This window comes from Sinocyclocheilus rhinocerous, unplaced genomic scaffold, assembly GCF_001515625.1.
Source record: "Sinocyclocheilus rhinocerous isolate Xijiao unplaced genomic scaffold, SAMN03320098_v1.1 scaffold313, whole genome shotgun sequence".
In the NCBI taxonomy this organism is placed as follows: domain Eukaryota; kingdom Metazoa; phylum Chordata; class Actinopteri; order Cypriniformes; family Cyprinidae; genus Sinocyclocheilus; species Sinocyclocheilus rhinocerous.
In genome coordinates, this window is record NW_015627539.1 from 704,229 (window position 1) to 724,705 (window position 20,477).

General features: G+C 37.6%; 3 protein-coding genes across 3 annotated transcripts in view; 2 read left to right on the forward strand and 1 right to left on the reverse strand.

Annotated features, from left to right (window-relative positions):
• Nucleotides 1–5,843, reverse strand: part of LOC107729710 (putative tRNA pseudouridine synthase Pus10) — a 13,079-nt gene extending 7,236 nt beyond the window's left edge. Inside the window, 10 exon segments of the mRNA XM_016540387.1 lie at nucleotides 1,709–1,794; nucleotides 1,873–1,937; nucleotides 2,033–2,078; nucleotides 2,369–2,430; nucleotides 2,503–2,614; nucleotides 2,694–2,728; nucleotides 4,038–4,124; nucleotides 4,214–4,423; nucleotides 4,525–4,651; nucleotides 5,769–5,843. Coding sequence (XP_016395873.1) covers nucleotides 1,709–1,794; nucleotides 1,873–1,937; nucleotides 2,033–2,078; nucleotides 2,369–2,430; nucleotides 2,503–2,614; nucleotides 2,694–2,728; nucleotides 4,038–4,124; nucleotides 4,214–4,423; nucleotides 4,525–4,650 — 829 coding nt within the window. The 5' untranslated portion in view covers nucleotide 4,651; nucleotides 5,769–5,843.
• Nucleotides 5,844–6,235: 392 nt separating this feature from the next.
• Nucleotides 6,236–12,102, forward strand: LOC107729944 (T-complex protein 1 subunit delta-like). Its single transcript, XM_016540685.1, has 11 exons — nucleotides 6,236–6,344; nucleotides 6,986–7,021; nucleotides 7,825–8,089; nucleotides 8,196–8,328; nucleotides 8,416–8,555; nucleotides 8,695–8,791; nucleotides 8,882–8,992; nucleotides 9,174–9,304; nucleotides 11,416–11,650; nucleotides 11,741–11,854; nucleotides 11,964–12,102. The coding sequence occupies exons 1-11, from the start codon at nucleotides 6,236–6,238 to the stop codon at nucleotides 11,976–11,978; spliced, it is 1,386 nt and encodes a 461-aa protein (XP_016396171.1). The 3' UTR covers nucleotides 11,979–12,102.
• A 2,798-nt stretch (nucleotides 12,103–14,900) lies between these two features.
• The window catches only part of fam161a (FAM161 centrosomal protein A), an 8,717-nt gene continuing 3,140 nt past the window's right edge, over nucleotides 14,901–20,477 (forward strand). Inside the window, exons 1-6 of the mRNA XM_016540397.1 lie at nucleotides 14,901–15,127; nucleotides 15,986–16,248; nucleotides 16,858–18,108; nucleotides 19,300–19,467; nucleotides 19,818–19,917; nucleotides 20,101–20,258. Coding sequence (XP_016395883.1) covers nucleotides 14,984–15,127; nucleotides 15,986–16,248; nucleotides 16,858–18,108; nucleotides 19,300–19,467; nucleotides 19,818–19,917; nucleotides 20,101–20,258 — 2,084 coding nt within the window. The 5' untranslated portion in view covers nucleotides 14,901–14,983. The remainder of the gene's footprint in view (nucleotides 15,128–15,985; nucleotides 16,249–16,857; nucleotides 18,109–19,299; nucleotides 19,468–19,817; nucleotides 19,918–20,100; nucleotides 20,259–20,477) is intronic.

Consider the following 20,477-nt stretch of genomic DNA (forward strand, 5'->3'; position numbering starts at 1 on the left):
TCAGTTTGGGGTCAGTAAGATGTTTTTAAAGAAATTAATACTTTTATTCAGCAAGGATGCATTAAATTAATCTTAAGTGACAGAAAAGACATTTATAATGTTTCAAAAGACCTATATTTTTAAATAAATGCTGTTCTTTTGAACTTTCTATTCATCAAAGAATCCTGAAAAAAAAAATGGATTATGGTTTCCACAAAAATGTGAAGCAGCACAACTGTTTTCAACATTGATAATAATGTTTCCTGAGCAGCAAATCAGCATATTAGAGTGATTTCTGAAGGATCACGTGACACTGAAGACTGGAATAATGATGCTGAAAATTCAGCTTTGATCACAGGAATAAATTACATTTTACAACATATTCACATAGAAAACAGCGGTTTTAAATTGCAATAATATTTCACAATATACAGTGTTGGGAAGTAACTAGTTACATGTAGCTAAATTACATAATTTAATTACTAAATAAATGTAACTAATCAGTCACAGTTACTGAGAAAAAATGTGTAAATTACAGTTATGAAAATGTTAACGATTACAAAGGAGGTTACATCTGAATTTGTTTTCAATTCACACACATACAGATTTAATTGATTGCTTTCATAAATTGCATTGACTGCTCTAAAACATGAGACACCAATGTTTCAGGAGTTTAGGACACAGAATAGGACACATGTTTAGTCAATAACTGTTTTATTTCCTATTTGGGTTTATGTATGTGTTTTATTTTTTAAGATTAGCTGTTTTTTTCCGAGGCATTGTTAGATGGCAGTGTTTCCTGTCGTAGCTATGCAAAGATTTGATTTCAAAAACAGTATCATAGCTATTAAACGATATCTTATGTTTTTAAATCTGTATTTAACCTCAGAATGATCTCAAAGTAAAAGAGGTGCTAAAGTCCGATTTTGTGGTGGCTGTGCTTTAAAATTAAATGATTAAAATCTTAACTCAAGTGATGGATTGCGAAAGTCTGACAGTAATCAGTGTTGAAAATGTTAACGATTACAAAGGAGGTTACATCTGAATTTGTTTTCAATTCACACACATACAGATTTAATTGATTGCTTTCATAAATTGCATTGACTGCTCTAAAACATGAGACACCAATGTTTCAGGAGTTTAGGACACAGAATAGGACACATGTTTAGTCAATAACTGTTTTATTTCCTATTTGGGTTTATGTATGTGTTTTATTTTTTAAGATTAGCTGTTTTTTTCCGAGGCATTGTTAGATGGCAGTGTTTCCTGTCGTAGCTACGCAAAGATTTGATTTCAAAAACAGTATCATAGCTATTAAACTATATCTTATGTTTTTAAATCTGTATTTAACCTCAGAATGATCTCAAAGTAAAAGAGGTGCTAAAGTCCGATTTTGTGGTGGCTGTGCTTTAAAATTAAATGATTAAAATCTTAACTCAAGTGATGGATTGCGAAAGTCTGACAGTAATCAGTGTTGAATACTACATAAGGTAAAACCTGCCTGCTTCAAATGTTTCAAAATGATTAACAGTTAAAAACATTCATTAGAATTTAGAAAAGTAATCAAAAAGTAATCAAATGTAATCAGTTACATTAATAAAGTAACTGAAATAGCTACACTACTTATTACATTTTAGATTAGGGTAACTTGTAATCTGTAACCTATTACATTTCCAAAGTAACCTTCCCAACATTGACAATATATATATAGTAACTTTTTTGGCCATACCTGCTATGAAAATGGATGTGTGGAGACATGTGGTGTCCAGTGCTGTACATCTAGTGTTTGCTTTCTTTGGTGGACATGGGTAATGCCTGCACACAATAAATCACATTGAAAGTGAACGGCCAAAAACTCATGTCTCATGTGAGCAGGAAACTGAAAACACTCACCTGCTAAACTTCTCTTCAGAGATCTTCTCCAGAGCTTTAACCACCGCCATCCTGGTGAAGATGGACTGAGAGACAAAGAGGAACACAGCTACACTGCTTTCATATTCAAAACAATCACTTTTGATTTTAAAGACTGGAAACACGACATGGGAAAGCATACCGCTTTGTTTTTGGTGGGTTTGAAACAGCCTGGACAGGTATTTGCTCTGTTCAAAGAAAGAAAGACACATCCGTGTTAACCAGGAAATTACATCATTTGGACTCATTCTACATAATGGCAAGGCAAGTAAATTTACATTTACGCATTTAGCAGACATTTGAATTCAAATCGACTTAAACGTTCCATTTTCAAAATTTCACCAAAATTAATTCCATTTTCAATTTTTTAGCAAAAGTTTTAGTATCGTCTGCTCAACCATTCAAACCTGCCACAAAAGTTACAGTGTAACATAAGAAGAAGGATTACACAAACACTTCCTGTCATTGACCCACGTACAAGAAATGACAGTCCTCCTCTGTTTCCGGATGTATAAAGCCGACGCTCACTTCACACGGACTCTGTGGATCACAGAACCAAGAGATTAAATAACAGAGAATTATTCAGAAAGTCAGTCAAGAAGAAGCACTCACATTTGCCACGACAGCAGCTCCCAGTTCCTGTCCGATCTTTCCCTGTACGGCCCACTTGAATGCGTCTTTCACCTGGATGACATCCTCTTTACCCAAACACATGCTCTTCTCCCTGGAAACACGGCATTATGGGACTTCATACGGATGCTGCCACTGCAAGGGATGATGGGAAATGTGTGCCGCTTACGTACCTGACTTCTTTTTTGACATGCAACCAGCAGGAATGCTGTGGATATGTACAGAGAAACACCTTTTCAATCATAAAATAATAACAGAGCCATGCATCTTGAAAAAAAGCCTAATATTACCTTATTTGATGATTCTGAGTACAAAAATATCAATAATTCTATCACATTTAAAATTTTTCACAAAATGAAAAATATTTTTGTCAATTCTAAAATGTATACATGAATTAATTTATTTTACATATACATATATATGAATGTATTTATCTCTCACACACACATATATGCACATACATACATTTAAAATTTAATTAAAATTAAATACATTATTTCTACATTACATTACATATATATATATATATATACACACACACACACACATATACATATATACAATACAAGTGATATTAATTACATATTTATACATATTCAGGGCTCTAGACTCATTCTTTCCATTGGTCGCTCTTTTACGACTAACTTTGTTCAGTTGGTCGCAGGAGCACATAATTTGGTTGCAAATTTTATTTTTTTGCTACAGCATGGGATGCATGCTGATGAACTTTTATCATAGTTTATAGATATATGGTAACAAAAGTGGTTAACATTCAACCTGCTCTTTTTCATCAGTAGTAGGCCTATTATGATTTGAATTTTGTGAACGGGAGTTCCTCTTTTGCTATGTTATAAGCCGGGCTTCGTGCACTTTCACTTTCGAATTTGCGATCTTGTTGTCACGTTTTACAATAAAAGATAATTGTCTATTTTGCTTACATCTATACACCTTTCACTTTTTAAGACTAAAACAAAAAATTGATTTATTGTTATTCTTAATTAAAAAGCACAGCAACAAGTAGGCTACAATGACAAACTAGCTTACAAAACGTTTAACAAAAACGAATAAGATGAGGCATGGCATACACCACATGCTGTATTATATACCGACTAATAAATTACAGAACGTTTAGCAAACACTCAGGAATCAAATAACTGTAAAAAAAAATTTGAAGAAAGGTTCAATAGCATAACGTGAGGTAAACAGCAAAGATAGCAAGCTTTTCAAAATGAAAACAAAAAGAAAAGTAAAACCAAACTGGCTGTTGGTGACAGTGCTTGCATGTCTTTTCCCACAAGAATACCAACCTGTTCACCTTCTCTGGTTTAAGCGGTCTTTTACTTTACTTTAGCTTGAAAACCAAATCTTCTGTCCGTCCGTCCGAATAAAATCCATTATATTTTGTGTAGAAGTGTGATGTGCTTCAGCAAAACAGGCACTATTTTTGGAACCAACACCTCAAAATGAGTAAAAAACAAGTATTGGATATCATTCAGCAAACTGGCGGCAGGACTCACCTCTCTGACGGACATCTGAGCGGGAAGAGAAACGGTCAGCACCAGACTGTCAAACTCGTACTGTTGTTTTTTCACCGCATCTGACACCTGCGGGTAAAAAAATAATTCGTAAACGATGTTCACACAGCAGCAGAATGCAGATCAGCCTAATAAAAAGAAAAAAAAAGAAAACATACCTGTTTGGCGAAGGTGGGATCACAGAAGTCCTGCAGGACTCCTAAGCAGACGGGACAAATGTCTGAGTCCGTCTGCGCTGGTGTGACAGGATCCTCATCTATTCTCACGCGTTTATTCGGCGGGGCGACGGTTTTCTCCTCACCAGAGGCATCATGGGACTGAGGGCTGTTTTCCTCACTGATGAAGGCCAGAAGCTCCTTGCGTAAGTCCTACAAACGGGAATGTTCATTACTGACATATACACACACAACGATGCAGCTATATCAAACAAAACCTGGTGATTTTCAGGAGACGGCTGGTCGTGAGAGACCTGGTAGGATCGTCTGTAAGCGGAGCTGGTTCCCACACAGCAGAAGCGCAGAACGCATCTCGCACAGCAGCCGGCGCACAACAGCTTTCTGACGATGGGCCGGTCCTTCTCTTTGAGGGACAGCATACTGCCGAGAAAAAAAGAGAACGAAGGCAAAATATAGCATTAAACGTTATGCAATTTTGTCCTAAATAAATGTCACCACATTTAAAGATATGATGACACAAATTTTGGATTAGTTCATAGGATGCAAAACCGAAGACACAATCTCATACTTTTTAATAATACATTATGCCAATTAAAATCTAAAAAATAAAGACTTTATTTATTTATTTTTATTTTTAATAAAGATATGTTAGTTTGTTAGTTACGTTTATGTATGTGTATATTTATACTGAGATTATTCTGTTATAAATACAATCAACTTTTTTTTTAATGCAATTTGTCCTAAATAAATGTCACAATATTTATTGATGTATTGATTTATTCTATGAATAGTTCATATAGGATGCTAAACTGAAGACTTTTTTTTTTTTAAATAATGCATTATAGCAACTAAAATCTAATACTTTTGCAATCCATAAAAAGTTATTTTGTATTTCCATGCATTTACATATATATTATTAAAATGATTCTGATGTTAATTACAAACAACATTTTAATGAGAATCACATTTTAAAAAAAAACTGAGTAGGTAAACATTAATTGCATAACTTTAGTATACTATTAAATGCTATAAAATGCCATAACATTTAATATACATTAGGAAAATAAAACAGAATGTGTTTTATTATTATTATTATTATTATCATCATTAATTTTGAAAAACACTCTAAATGCAATCCAAAAATGTAGGAAAACAATGCATATCGTTTAAATCTCAAGAACTCTAAATGGGCATAAGTAGTTTTTTTATTTGTAATGAGTGACCGTCTGTCTAACACTTTGCTCAACTACATGCCATTTATGTTCTTTATTATAATTTTTATTTTCATTAAAGCAAACTATTGTCTAGTATTTCCGTGAATTCACATCTATGATGCTTTAATTATATTGTGCAGATTCGCTAATACAGAGATGGAGACGGATCAAAATAGCATCATCATGATATAAGAGAAGGACAACATATTTTGGATTTCTATGAAACAATGTCTATAATAACACATCATCAAAAATGAGAAACACAAATGGCAGATGTGTTATTGAACGAGCGCTCTTGTAAACATGCTCATCGTCCAGCTTACCTTCACTGGATCGCTTCAGTTCTTCAGTCAGAGACAGAGAGGCGGCTGCTTCCATGCGCCTGTCACATGTGTTTATGAACACAGCTCACTGTCTCACTCTACAACAAACTTTATATTTAACTAATTTTATACTAAAGCACAGAACCTGCCTGAGTTATATATTATAAATAATCTAACACAACATACTCTTGACATAAAGGGGCGTTCTTGACCCACTATAAAATATTTCCTTACACTGAAACTGCATTTACGCTGGGAATGTATTAAGACACCCCTAAACGTCATCCTCACTGGGGTCCTTTCTCTGTTCCCGTCGCGGCCGGTGGATCTGGAAGGTTGTGCTTGGGATATCCGAACCGAGCGTTATCTGAACCCATCCGAACCGCACAAACCGCCTAGAGAGACCGGATAGCGTCCATCTCCGCCTGTGATTTCTGAGGAACGAAACAACATAAATATTAGCCATCATGCCTGAAGCCGTAGCGGCTGCAAACGTGTCTAAAAACAAAGGAGGCGCGTATGTGGACCGGGACAAACCCGCCCAGATCCGCTTCAGCAACATCAGCGCCGGGAAAGGTGAGAGAAAGTGTCTGATACTCAGATTAAAGCTGTGAGAAACATTCACAGGGGTTTGTTTTAGTGTACTGCTGCAGCCCATGACATTAGTGGAAGCATGAGTCAATAATAGAAGTCCTGTACCGTTATAAACATGACGGTGTCTGCATACATTTGTTTCATTTCTGCAAATATGGCAGTGTTTAAAAGCGTTAGATGAGGAATATGATTATGAAGTTATGTTCCTCATAATCCCAATGCACACTCACTCGCGTCCTTATAAGGCGCGGTCTTCTTAATGACAACAAATGACATACACAGTCATGAACACAAAAAAGCAAGGTATTAAAAAATATTTTAGTAAAAATAATTAAAGACCATCACACAAGTTTCATTCTTAACCATAGAAAGTCTTTATTGTTTCTAGAAAGTGTGATTCTCAAACAAATGTACATCCTTTTTTTTAAGGCATTACATGTTTAACATGTCCTCAATAGTTAATATTAATTTCTGTATTTTTTTTATTTGAGTGTCTTAAGATCAGAAATTAAATTACTTTATAAATTATTATATATGTGAAATGTTTCATGTTTAAAAACATTTATATATAATATATTTCATATTTAAATAGATTAAGTGTATGTGTGTGTGTGTATATATAGCTCTTCTTGATGCCTGCGCTAAACTGCTACAGAAAGGTAAGCTTTAGTTGCATTAAATCTTTATACAACATGCATCATGTTAGTTATGACCCAAAAATGAAAATTCTGTCATCAATTACTCACCTTCCACTTGTTTCAAACATTTAAGATTTTCTTTCTTCTGGTGAACACAAAAGTAGACCATTTGGAGAATGTTGGTAATCGAACAGTTGACGGTAGCCATTGACTTCCATAGTGTTTTTTTTACTCCGTACTATAGAAGTCAATGGCTACCGTCAACTGTTTGGTCCCCAACATTCTTGAAATTATTCTTTTTTGTGTTAAGCAGAAGAAAGAAACTTATACAGGTTTGAAACAACTTGAGGGAGAGTAAATCATGACAGAATTATGGGTGAACTATCCCTTTAAATTGTAATGATTGAAAGCATATTCTGCAGTTGAATCCTTTGACACAGTGAACAGATCTTTCACAGCCATTTTCAACCATTTAGGGAAACTCTTAGGAACTTGTTTTATAAGACTACTTCTTTCAAAAGTAAATTTAAAAAATCTTTTATAGAATTTTATGTACAAAACTTTATTTTATAATTGCTTTATTTAATTTTTGTATTTTGTATTGTGTACTACTGTATTGTTTTTCTCATGTATAATCTTTGTTTGCCATGAAATAGCCTGTGAAGCTGATGTGGCAATAAACTTAAACTTAAAAAAAAATAAAAATCAAATCAAACATTTAGGGTTGGGACACCTTTTTTTTTTTTATAATTCTTCATGTCATAGTGGTGTTTATTTATGACAACAAATTCAGCATGATCTTTCCGCTCTGTTTTTCCTGCCAGGACTCCACCCGACCATCATTTCCGAGTCCTTCCAGAAAGCCGTAGATAAAGGTGTGGAGATCCTGACGTCCATCAGTCAGCCGGTGCAGCTCAGCGACAGAGAGACTCTTCTGAACAGTGCCACCACCTCGCTCTGCTCTAAGGTGGTGTCCCAATACTCCAGCCTGCTCGCACCCATGAGCGTCGACGCAGTCATGAAGGTCATCGACCCCGCCACCGCCACCAGCGTAGATCTCCACGATATCCACATCGTCAAGAAACTCGGGTGAGATGCAGGATAGTATTTAAATATTGCTCAGTCAGTTATTAGGCCGCAGAAATGAGTAGTTTCTCTTTGCAAAGCAAATGCATTGCTGTGTTTGTGTTTGCAGAGGGACCATTGATGACTGTGAGCTGGTGGATGGTCTGGTGTTGACTCAGAGGGTGGTGAACACTGGAGTGTCCCGTGTGGAGAAGGCCAAAATCGGCCTCATCCAGTTCTGCCTGTCCCCTCCTAAAACTGATGTATGTGATCATGCTTCAAACTGATATATAAAAGCAGCCATTGGTGTTCAAGATTCAAGTCGTTGTGTGATGCTTCTTTCGGGACAGATGGACAATCAGATTGTGGTGTCGGACTACGCTCAGATGGACCGTGTGCTCCGTGAGGAGAGAGCTTACATCCTTAATCTGGTCAAACAGATTAAGAAAGCCGGCTGCACTGTGCTGCTCATCCAGAAATCCATCCTGAGGTACAAAATCACCACAAAGCGCCATCACACAGTCACTAATTTAAAAATGTTAAATAAAAGCTAGTTAAACTGTATAACTATTGTCATATAACATATTGACTGTCAAAGGTTCTCATGGTGTTTGTGATTGCTCTTTCAGAGATGCGCTGAGTGATCTGGCCCTTCACTTCCTGAATAAGATGAAGATCATGGTGATTAAAGACATTGAGAGGGAGGACATTGAATTCATCTGCAAGGTATGCCCAGCAGATCCAGCACTGTCATGAAACTATTAAATGTTTTTTTACACATTCTTTAATACAAGTTTTTGTCTTCTGTCCCATCAGACTCTTGGCACCAAACCTATAGCTCATATTGACCAGTTCACTCCAGAGATGCTGGGAACTGCAGAGCTAGCAGAAGAGGTTAACCTGGACGGATCTGGCAAACTAGTGAAGGTAACCTACATTTTATAACCTGCATGCATATTCAGCTGAACATGTTTTGTTTTTCTCATGCATACAGGACATTATTTGCTTAAGCATTTATTTATAAACAGATACTCCAGATGCAGAGATGCATGTGGTTTTATTCTGTCTGTGCTGGATAATGACAGCAGTGTTTGATTGGTGTTTGTAGATCACAGGATGTGTAAATCCAGGAAAGATGGTCAGTATTGTCGTCCGTGGTTCCAACAAACTGGTGATTGAGGAGGCAGAGCGATCCATCCACGACGCCCTCTGCGTCATCCGCTGTATGGTCAAGAAGAGGTAACAAAGTTCTCAAGAGACTCCAGTGATTTTATGGATTTCTCAACCGAAAATAATAATTATTAATCATAAGCTGAATAAATTGGCTGATATTTGACTATTTCCAGCTTTGGCATGATTTGGTAACTGCTCCATTAAAAAAATAATTCACCCAAAAATAAAATTTTCCTGAAAGTTTACTCACCCTCAGGCAGGGCTGTGAAGTAACGAATTACAAATACTCACGTTACAGTAATTAAGTAGTTTTTTTTTATCAGTAATTGTACTTTTTTGAGTAGTTTAAAAATTGTGTACTTTTACTTGAGTACATTTTAAGTGATGTATCGGTACTTTTACTCCGCTATTTTCCTCCGTTTGTGGTCGTTACATGCTTATTTTAATTTATGTTAAGGTAAATTTTGGATTTCTGCTTACTAAATGATTTGTATATATGCTTGCCTATCTACACGGCCTGAAATTTGGTGTGAGGTTGCGGGTATTGCATACAGTGTTAACTCCCGCAAGTGCCACGTTCTGTAAATTCCCACTCACTTATGAGACGCGCGATCTGCGCTGCCTCGTCTCTCTCGCGTGCGTTCTGCAGCGGTCACTTGGATAAGTCGTTGCTACTTGTTGACTTTTGATGAGTTTGAGTGCGTGATGCACGCTGTGAAAACTTTTTTTTTAAAATCCATTTTATACTATCCGCCTTCATTTAGCAAGTGCACTCGCGCATAAACGCGCGGCTCAGCAAAGAGACGTGGTTGCGTAAACTGGCACCGTTTTGGAGAGAAATGGGCTCTCATTTTAACCCATATCATGGTGTGTGATGCTGACCTATGAGTTTCTAATGGTGTTTGTATTTGCCCTGTTCTAAACATTAATATTTTATGTGCAACAGCAGCGTGCTGTCTCAGTGGCCTTACACATGATTTTAAATCTATTTTTTCAAACTTTATGATTTAAATGGGGATGATTGTATTGAGAATAACTTTCATCTTTTCTTCAACTGAATACCATTTCCGTGCTGTTTTGATGTATTTGAAAGAGTTTGCAGTCAAAATTAAAACTGCTGGATGATAGATACTCTTCATTCTTTATGACAAACAAGATAATGTGAATTACAGAATGTACAACGTTTTTAAAATGGATAAATTGCGGTGTACAGCGTTTATTATGAGGGGGTAGAATCCACAGCTCAGTACTCGCTACTCAATACTCATGAGTACTTTTAAATAGGCTACTCTTTTACTCTTACTCAAGTAGTTTTTTGGACAAGTACTTTTACTCTACTCACACTACATTTTTTGGAAGGTAATGGTACTTTTACTTGAGTATATTTTTTCAGTACTCTTTCCACCACTGCACCTCAGGGCATCCAATATATAGATGAGTGTTATGTGAACATATTTGCAGAAATGTAGCATTCCATCACTTGCTCACCAATGGATCCTCTGCAGTGAGTGGGTGCCGTCAGAAAACACCACAATAATACACAAGTAACCCACACCACTCCAGTCCATCAATTCATGTCTTGTGAAGCAAAAATCTGTGTGTTTGCAAGAAACAAATCCACTTTAAACTGATGTTTCCAGCTAAAATAGAAGTCCTCTATCCATAATGCTTTCTCCAGTGGTCTGAATCAGGAGAGAAATATGCACAGGTCAAGCACCGTTCTAAACAAATATGTGGGTTTATTTTGATGTGAGAGGACAACAGTGATTGACTTTTTCACTGGAGGAAGCTACATTAGTAATTATGAACTGGTATTTTGGCCAGAAGAAATGGTTTGAATTTAAAACTCCTCAATTATAGTTTTGTTTCTTAAACACGCAGCTTTTCAATTCAAGTCATTAACGAATGGACTGGAGTGGTGTGGATTGCTTGTGGATTATTGTGATGTTTTTATCAGCTGTTTGGACTCTCATTTTGACGGCACCCATTCACTGCAGAGCATCCATTGGTGAGCAAGAGATGTAATGCTACATTTCTCCAAATCTGTTCTGATGAAAAAACAAACTCATCTACAGCTTGGATAGGCATTTTCAGCGTTTGTTTTTGGGTGAAGCCTTTCAGGTCTTGGAGTCAGAAGAAGCTGTTTGCTAACTCGTCCTCTTCCTGTGCGTCTGCAGGGCTCTGATCGCTGGCGGCGGAGCACCAGAGATTGAGCTGGCGCTGAGGTTGGCAGAATATGCCCGCAGTCTGGCCGGCATGGAGGCGTACTGTGTGCGTGCGTACGCCGATGCCCTGGAGATCATTCCCTCAACTCTGGCAGAGAACGCTGGTCTTAATCCCATCTCTACAGTCACGGAGCTGCGCAACAGACATGCACAGGGAGAGAAAACGGCCGGGATTAACGTCCGCAAGGTGTGACTTTCAACCATTAGTTCTCAATAGTGCTGCATACTGACAAACCCCTCCAAAAATGAGCATTTAACGCGTCTTTTGGTCTCTCAGGGTGGGATCTCTAATATCCTGGAGGAGCTGGTAGTTCAGCCTTTGCTGGTTTCCATCAGCGCACTCACCCTCGCCACGGAAACGGTCCGCAGCGTCCTCAAGATTGATGATCTCGTGAGTGATTTGCAAAGTCTAATGAGTATTTGAGTATTTAAAGGACCCTAAAATTAGTACTGATGTTGACTGTAAATGCACAAGCATTAATGATTCGTCTCTTCTGCAGGTGAACACGCGATAAAGTGAATGTGATTAGTGAAGGAAGAACCAGCCCCACGCTAGCACCCCGATAAGACCAACTGATCTGTCGCTGTCTGTTGCTGTTACCTGGAATAATTTAATAAAACGTTTTTTTGACACAGTAACTTGACTTTTTCTTGTTATTTGGTTTTTATATATACGTGGTCCATGTAGTAATTTATTTACATGGTGGTTGTCGTGGTCAGTGTATTACTGCATGTCAGTAAGTTTAATCTTGTTAGCTAATCGTCTTACCTGATCAGAGACAGGACTCTGCTCTAAGGCCTGAGAAAGTCTGAAATCAAGATCTGACGATTCGCACTTGTAATCAACAACCTTGCGAGTTAAAACCCAGTTTTGCATTTTTATGTGTAAAGATATAAAATAATACACCAGAATGGAAAACAGGATCACAGTTTTTGCCTAAATTTGCCTAAAGCAATAAACTTGTTTCCCAAATAGATCAAAGAAGAATTTTTTTGTTTTTTTAATAACTTACTACTGTATCAGGGTTGACGAATGCAGTTAATACAGTGCTACAATTTGTGTTAACACTGATAAAATTATGCTCTGTAAATATAATTTCCTTTTTTTTTTTATTGTTATTTTCCACAACCAAGATGATCCAATTCAGTTCTATCTTATGATTTTGTTGCATACAGATATTTAAGATAATTGGAAGTGGAACTTACCAAAATTATCATATTTGGGTGTGATATGCATTTGAAACCAGCTAGATTCTTTTTTTAAAACCCTTTTGCGTCAATTAAAAAAAAGTTACACATTGGTCCATAGTGGACAAAAATGTCCGTGTCAAAAAACTCATAAAACTTTGAAGCTTGGGAGCACAGAGTTAAATTTGAAAATTATCATATTTGGGTGTCATATTTGGGTGTGATATGCATTTGAAACCAGCTAGATTCTTTTTTAAAAACCCTTTTGCATCAATTAAAAAAAAGTTACACATTGGTCCATAGTGGACAAAAATGTCTGTGTCAAAAAACTCATAAAACTTTGAAGCTTGGGAGCACAGAGTTAAATTTGGTCTCATTTTAAAGAAGACCCATGGCAGATTATTGTCTATAAAAAGTTATAGAGGTTTAAGCTTATGAAAATGATTTATGAACGATATTTTATATAAAATATAAACTCTGCTGGTGCACACAGTGGTAGGATTTGTGATTTGCAGTAGAGTTTTTCTCTCAAATATTACAAGAACACACACATTTTTTTTTTATGACGCATACAAACCAATCTCTGACATCCATACCAGCACACCCACACAATTATAGCTGCATTATTTATCCAGTTGGCTCTATAGCCTAATATGCAGAAGCAGAAAACAGGAATAAAGAGAGTATTGCTTTATAGGCCAAACCTGAAAAAAATGGCACCATCTGGTAAAAATTTTTTAAAAATAAAATTTTGAAGCCTTGCCAACAGAATGAAAGCCTATTAACAAAAATTGCATCATTTTACAGTTAAATGGCACTGTGATTAAAAATAGCTTTATCCAGTTGGCTCTATAGCCTAATATGCAGAAGCAGAAAACAGGAATAAAGAGAGTATTGCTTTATAGGCCAAACCTGAAAAAAATGGCACCATCTGGTAAACATTTTTTAAAAATAAAATTTTGAAGCCTTGCCAACAGAATGCAAGCCTATTAACAAAAATTGCATCATTTTACAGTTAAATGGCACTGTGATTAAAAATAGCCGTTTTAATGAGTTTCAATGGGGACATTTTTGTCCTTAAGGTCCTGAGAGGAACAATTTTGTGTACCTAGTGCAAAACTCATTTGATTTATTAAAGCAAATGAAAGTGAAATAGTAAAATTCCAATAAAAATACACACCTGTGCCTAAATTTATGCAGCTGGCAATAACACAGGCAAAATGATCAAAAAAAAAAAAACGAAAAGGACAAAATGTCCAAAAAGGTCGCACAAGGGTTAAACATGTATTTATTGTACTGTAATTGGAAATCAGTTTGTACACTAGTCTTGGAAAGTACCATCTGATTTATTGGCTTCAAATTTAAATAGACATATAATTAATAATAATAATAATAATGGAGGGGAAATCATGGGAAACAAAATGCCATGCAAATGTTTCAGGGCATATCTAATTATGTTTTGGTTATTGAACATTTTTTATTTGTTACTTTATTATTAATTAATTAATTTATTACTATGGTCAGAATTGACATTATCTGCTGATTTTGTTGAATACAGATAGAGTTGTCAAGTCAAGACCTTTGAGGTAGAACAGGCCTGAATTAACATATGTGACCCTGGACCACAAAACCAGTCATAAAAATATCGAATTTTCATTTATGCCAAAAATCATTAGGATATTAGGCCTAAGTAAAGATCATGTTCCATCAAGATATTTCGTAAATTTCCTACCGTACATATATCAAAACGTAATTATTGATTAATAATATGCATTGCCAAGGACTTAATTTGGACAACTTTAACGGTGATGTTCTCAATATTTTGACTTTGTTTTTTTTTTTTGCACTCAAGAGTCCAGATTTTCAAATAACTTTACTTGTATCTCAGCCAAATGTTGTCCTATCCTAACAAACCATACATGAATGGAAAGCTTATTTATTCCGTTTTCAGATGATGTAACGTTATAAATCTCAATATCGAAAATTTTACATTTATGACTGGTTTTGTGGTCCATATATTGTGGTGTGGCCATCGGATATTTTAAGTGTTTAAAACTAGCTAGATTATTTTTTTTTTTAATGTAATTAGTTTGGACATCAATTAGCACAGTACTCATGAAAAATACCGTCTTCTTTTTATGTAAATAAACTCAAAACTCCAACATACCCTTCAGAAATAAACCGTTGGTGGCGGGTTTATACGTGCGCGCTCCCGCGGCTGAGCGTCACTGCGGCTTCCCGAAGCTACGCGGTCGTCAAGGAGACGCGCACCTGTTACAGTCAAAAAGCGGTCAGTCAGTCGAATCTAAGCAGTCTGGAGGGAGAGACGGATATGAAGAAGTCTCACCACACTAATGTCCTGGTGATGTCCTGTCTGAAGACGCCGGTGGATCCGCACACTAAAGTCCCGTTAGCTCAGTATGAGAGGGAGCGATCGCTGCCCGCGCTCACGGACAACATGCACCATGAGAAAGAGGTGACAAAAAGCTAATAAACTGCTTTTTCTATCGATTAAACTATCAAGAGAAAGTCATTTGTACGATTACTAATAGTTTTGCACTCTTGCATACCATATGGAGATACTTCAGGCGTATTACAAAGAAAAAAAAAGCCCCAATTAAGAGGTTTTCAGTCAATATCTTTCTGACAATGTACGTTGTTTGGGCTTAAACATGATTTAAAAAATACAATATTGAAAACAATAGTTGTGTAATACACTAGAGGTGGTTAAACAGCTCACTAATGATGAAGAAGAGGCCTGACATGATGAAAAGTTCAATAAGCATGCTATATCCTAATCTTGAAGTAAATCAATAGGCTTCTGTGGTTGTGGTTATGTTTTTCAGTTACTTAGGTATGCTATAGCTGAATTACCCTAAAAAGTTTTTTCATAAATTTGCAAAACGTGCAATACGTATCCTTATTTGCCTGCATAAACGTGTGTAATATAGTGTTGGTTTCATGTTGAGTACGGTGAAACTGAAGAAACCTGAGACAATCTCTGGTATGAATGAAGAACACAATCTGCCATCTGGCCTTAAAGCTGACAGACCTGCAGATTAACAGCTTACACACAGAGAGACTCATCTTGTGTTACACACACAACTACTGACCGCACAAAACTCTTTTCCAGACAGAAATTTCACAAAAAAGAGTGTGACATATCAAAACACTGGGCTTTTAACCAACAGTCCTTGATTTAACCACATAAACACTGTTTTTTTTGGTCAATCAAAGCATCAGAATCTTAAAGAATTGTACTGATTAAGTATTTTAACCTATGATATGGATTACAGTGAAAGTATCATTGTTTTCATTGTGTGTATCTTCATAGATTGAGTACGACTCTGGATCTGAGCTGGTGACTGATGACCCTCCTGCTAAAGACAGCAATGCACTGCTGATCAAAGACTACCGCGTGACGGGCGATCACATCGATCTCAGGGAGTTCTACTTCTCAAACCAAGAGTACTACCGTAAGCTAGAGCAGCTGAAGAAGGCTCATCTCCAAACGATGGCCGAACTCGAACTCATGTATCGCAAGAAACTGGACCTCAAGGGGGTGAGCGCGGCGGACAACAGTGATCGGACCAATCTGTGAGTTTATACATAAAATTATTGCTTTTTCAAAACACAAAATTTTTTTTTTCTTTCTAGGTATGCACTACTGTTCAAAAGTTTGAGAAATATGTCTCTTATTATTCTCTTATCAAAACAGTACAGTAAAAACAGTAATATTGTGAAATATTATTACAATTCAAAATAACTGTTTTCTTTCAAAATGCAATTTATTCCTTTGATGGCAAAGCTGAATTTTCAGCATCATTACTACAGTTTTTTTGGTATCATGTGATCCTTCAGAAATCATTCTAATATGATGATTTGCTGCTCAAGAAACATTTCTGATCATTATCATCAGTGTTGTGCTACTTCATATTTTTTTGTGGAAACTGTGATACATTTCTTTCAGGATTCTTTGAATAGAATGTTCAAAAAGAACAGCATTTGTTTAAAATAGAAATATTTGTAACATTATAAATATCTTTACTGTCACTTTTGATCAATGTAATACATCCTTGCAGAATAAAAGTATTAATTTTTTTAAATAAAAATACTACTGACCCCAAACATGTGAACAAGTGTATAGTGCAGAACATTCCTTAAATTTAAATGGAAATGAAAAGATCGTTATTTTTTGTTAAATAGTTCCCCACAAGGAAGGAGTCCAGTGATAACCAGCAATCTGAAAAAAGCCCGGTCTGCTCTGGAGCTGCGGCGGACTTCAGATCTTTCTGACCTGTCTGAAGAGTGCAATGCTGACAATGGCAATGGCAACACCGAGAAAGGCCTTCAAATCTCGCCCAAAGAGCACATCAAGAACATGTGGCAGGACTTCAGCGTGCATAAGCTTTCTCCACCTCAATGGCACCCCTTTTCATCCTCACTGCAGAGCTTGCCTACTGACTGCCAGGCTGCTAGCAAACTCAAGGGTCAACGGCTAAAAAAACACAAGCAAATGGTAGACGAGGGTTGGCATCCGAGAGTAACAGTCCCCAAGCCTTTCCAGATGACCCTTCGTGAGGCAGAACGCCGCAAGAAGGGCATAAAATCACGTTCTGAGATGGAACAAGAGAACGTGGATCTCCGACGCCAGGTGGAGGAGCTCACCGAGTGCCAGAGGAAGTTCCACGCCAGTCCGGCGCCTGCGCATGTGCGCCTCCCGCTGTACGAGGAGCTGCAGGAGCGCGACAAGGAGCGCCGGCGGCTTCATCGCGACTTGGAGCAGCAGCATCTCCACACCTCGCAAAGACCCTTCAGCTTCCTGAAGCGCGAACGGCTGAAGAAAGAGCAGAAGGAGGCCAAGCTCCGCGAGCAAATGCTCAAACACGACCGAGAGGAAGAGGAGAGAAGGAAATGCCCCTTCAAGGCCAAACCCGTGCCACGGACAGTGAAGGAGGCCGCGTCGGGCGAGCAGCAGAAGGAGGAGGAGCTCTACAGGGCCATCAAGATGCAGATGCGGGCGAGAGAGTTGCTTCACGGCGCGTCCATGCCTCCTAGCATGCTTGCGCGGCAGCTTAGTGAGAAACAGGTGCACAAAGCCGCCCAGGACGAAGGGCAAACACACAGACCCAAAATCAACGCCGAAGTTCCAGACTTCGACGGCAGCTACAGGAGGTTTCGGAAGCAGCTGGCAAAGTGCAAAGAAGTGCGGCCCGTGACAGCGTGCGAACCCTTCCAGCTGCGCACGGCTAATATCGCCTCGCACAAAGAACGCATCATGGCGGATATCGAGGCAGAGATAAAGAGCCCAAAACCGTCCCGCTGGCCGTTCATGACCCCACCTGCTCTCTCGCCCAGAACGCCCTCGTCATCCCTTTGCTCCTCTCTGTCTGGAAGCCAGGAATGCTTGTCTGCTAAAATCACAGATGCAGCCAAGAAACGGCAAGAAGCTGTGAGGTAACTGTGATGCCCAGCCCTGGTTTAAACCCTCAGCCTTCTAGAACTTTCCAAGTGAAGTCCTGTGTCTCCAGCTTTTTGCTAAGCAGGAATGTGACTTTCCCTGCCAGTGTGTCTCCCATTAATAACTCCATCAACTGTAGAAAACCTCACTGGGAATGTTGTCGATGCTCCTCAATCCTCTTGCTGCCTTCAAGTCCTCGTGGGTGGTTCATACTTACGAGTTCAGAAATGAATTCAAGATATTTCAGTCAAAATGAAATGGAAGTGTTAAGTAAAGTTTTTAGCTCTAACACAAAGGCTGAATTAAAAATAGTATACTACACTCTTATATAGTTTCCAAAAGGGGGTTTTCGCAGTGATGCCATAGAAGAATTTTTGGTAAAATAACAATTTTTTCTTAGCATGATGAACATTTTAAATATCTAAAAAATAAAACTTTTCCCCCCACTTTAAAGAACCATTTTGTGTAATGGAAATGTTCCATGGATTCTTAATCGAACCAACAATGGCAATAAAGAATCTTAATTTTTAAGAGTGTAGCTTACTACTCTTACTAAAGTGTGCAACAGTTGGGTTCCGGAAGTAAAAATACCATTCATTTTCTCTATAGGGCAGGAGTGTCTAGTTCGGGTCCTTGAGGACCAGTGTCCTGCAGAGTTTAGCTCAAACTTGATTTAACAAAATAACTAATTGGTAAGTTTAGTATGCTATTCTGAGTTCAGCCAACATGAAGAGTAAATGATATGATGGAAAATACAGAGGGAGTGGGTTTTGACGTGCAAAGCCTATCACTTCATAATCCAGATAAATGCATAGTATTTTCTAGCAAGCTTTAGTGCTGTTCATCAAAAATCCCCAAAATGTATACAAACTAAACTGTAAAGTGCACATTTGCAATAAAAACATAAGTATGACCTACATCAATTTGCTCTTACACTTTAATTGACACACCCAACTTGAAAATTTGGCACTCAAAAAATGAATGAGTTTCCCACTAGAAATATGATATTTTGGTGGCACTGACGTGTGTGTATATTAAGAAATGTGATCATTGTGACATGACTTGAAGGCAGCACCTGTCCATTGATCCCGAACCCTGTCCCTGCTGGCTTACCGTAGCATCATCCCATTAGAGGAGTCCCTCCTTCATAAAGTTCAGCTCTGACAGCTCTTTACCCCTACGAGTAGAAAAGTTCTTGAGCAGAGAAAGCGGGAAGAAGAGGAGGAGGAGAAATGGAAGGAGAAGCAAAAACAGAGAGAGAAGAGACTACAAAAAGTGATCACAAAGCGAGCCCAGGCGAACGACCCGCACGTGACCCTGGCCCAGACATGCCCGTCCAAACTAAAAGAGTTCAGGTAAAACAATGAAGCTTTTCATAAGCTGCTCTTCGTTTACCTCAAACAACACTTTTAAAAGTACAGGTTCTTTATTGGAATTGATGGTTCAGTGAAGAACCTTTAACATCCATGGAACCTTACCATTCAACAAAAAGGTTCTTAGATAATTAAAATATCCTTCATGCTAAGAAAAAAAAAATCACAGAAAGGTTCTGTGGGGATGAGTTTTTGATGTTAGTGCATGAGTTTTTGAAACATTGGAGATATTTTCATATTCAGATGCAGATTGCTTGCATAATATATATATATATATATATATATTATCATTATTATTATAAATACTCGTATACATGTGCACATGGGAACAGGAAACAAGATCTTCAGAGACAAAGAGAGTACTGGGAGGAGATGAGAGAAATCCAGGAAAGAGTGAAAGGAAGACCTCTGTTACTGGAACAGGTAGCACAGGTGAGTTTTTTTATTTTATTTTATTTTATTTTATCATTTTTTAAATTTGTAATTTATTTTGGTCTTTTTTATTTTTGAAAATGTTATTTTTACTCAAAAAGGTTCCTTTTAGGAAAAGAGAGGACATGCATCTCTACTAGAAATGTTCATTGTGATGATAATACAAAGCTCTCTCTTTCTCAGATGAATGCTAAGAGAGCAGCAGAAAAGCTCTACTCTGCCACTTTGCATGGATGTGGTCTGAGTGAATCCTTTATCAGCAGTAAAGCTCCTAAAGGCTTGAAACACAGGCAGACTCCAAGCCCCGCCCACTCCGGCAGCCAAACTCCACCCACATACAGGTAGAAGAGCCGTTACAAGCTTAAAGAAGATCTGTAAAGTTGCAAAGACTAAAGTCTCAAATCCAAAGAGATATTCTTTATATTCTTTATAAGTCAGCCACGCCTACCTAAAACGGCTCGTTCTAACACGCCCCCACATATCTACGTCACGATGTGGGAAGATTTGCATAACGCCGCCCAAATGTTCACACAAAGAAAGAAGGCGCAACTTTTATTCTC

Excerpts from the sequence above, each read along its gene's own strand:
- LOC107729944 (XM_016540685.1), top strand. The coding sequence starts at position 6,236 with ATGCCTGAAGCCGTAGCGGCTGCAAACGTGTCTAAAAACAAAGGAGGC. Across the intron at positions 8,556-8,694 it reads ATCCAGAAATCCATCCTGAG|AGATGCGCTGAGTGATCTGG; the intron begins GTACAAAATCAC and ends TTGCTCTTTCAG. Across the intron at positions 8,993-9,173 it reads GATCTGGCAAACTAGTGAAG|ATCACAGGATGTGTAAATCC; the intron begins GTAACCTACATT and ends TGGTGTTTGTAG.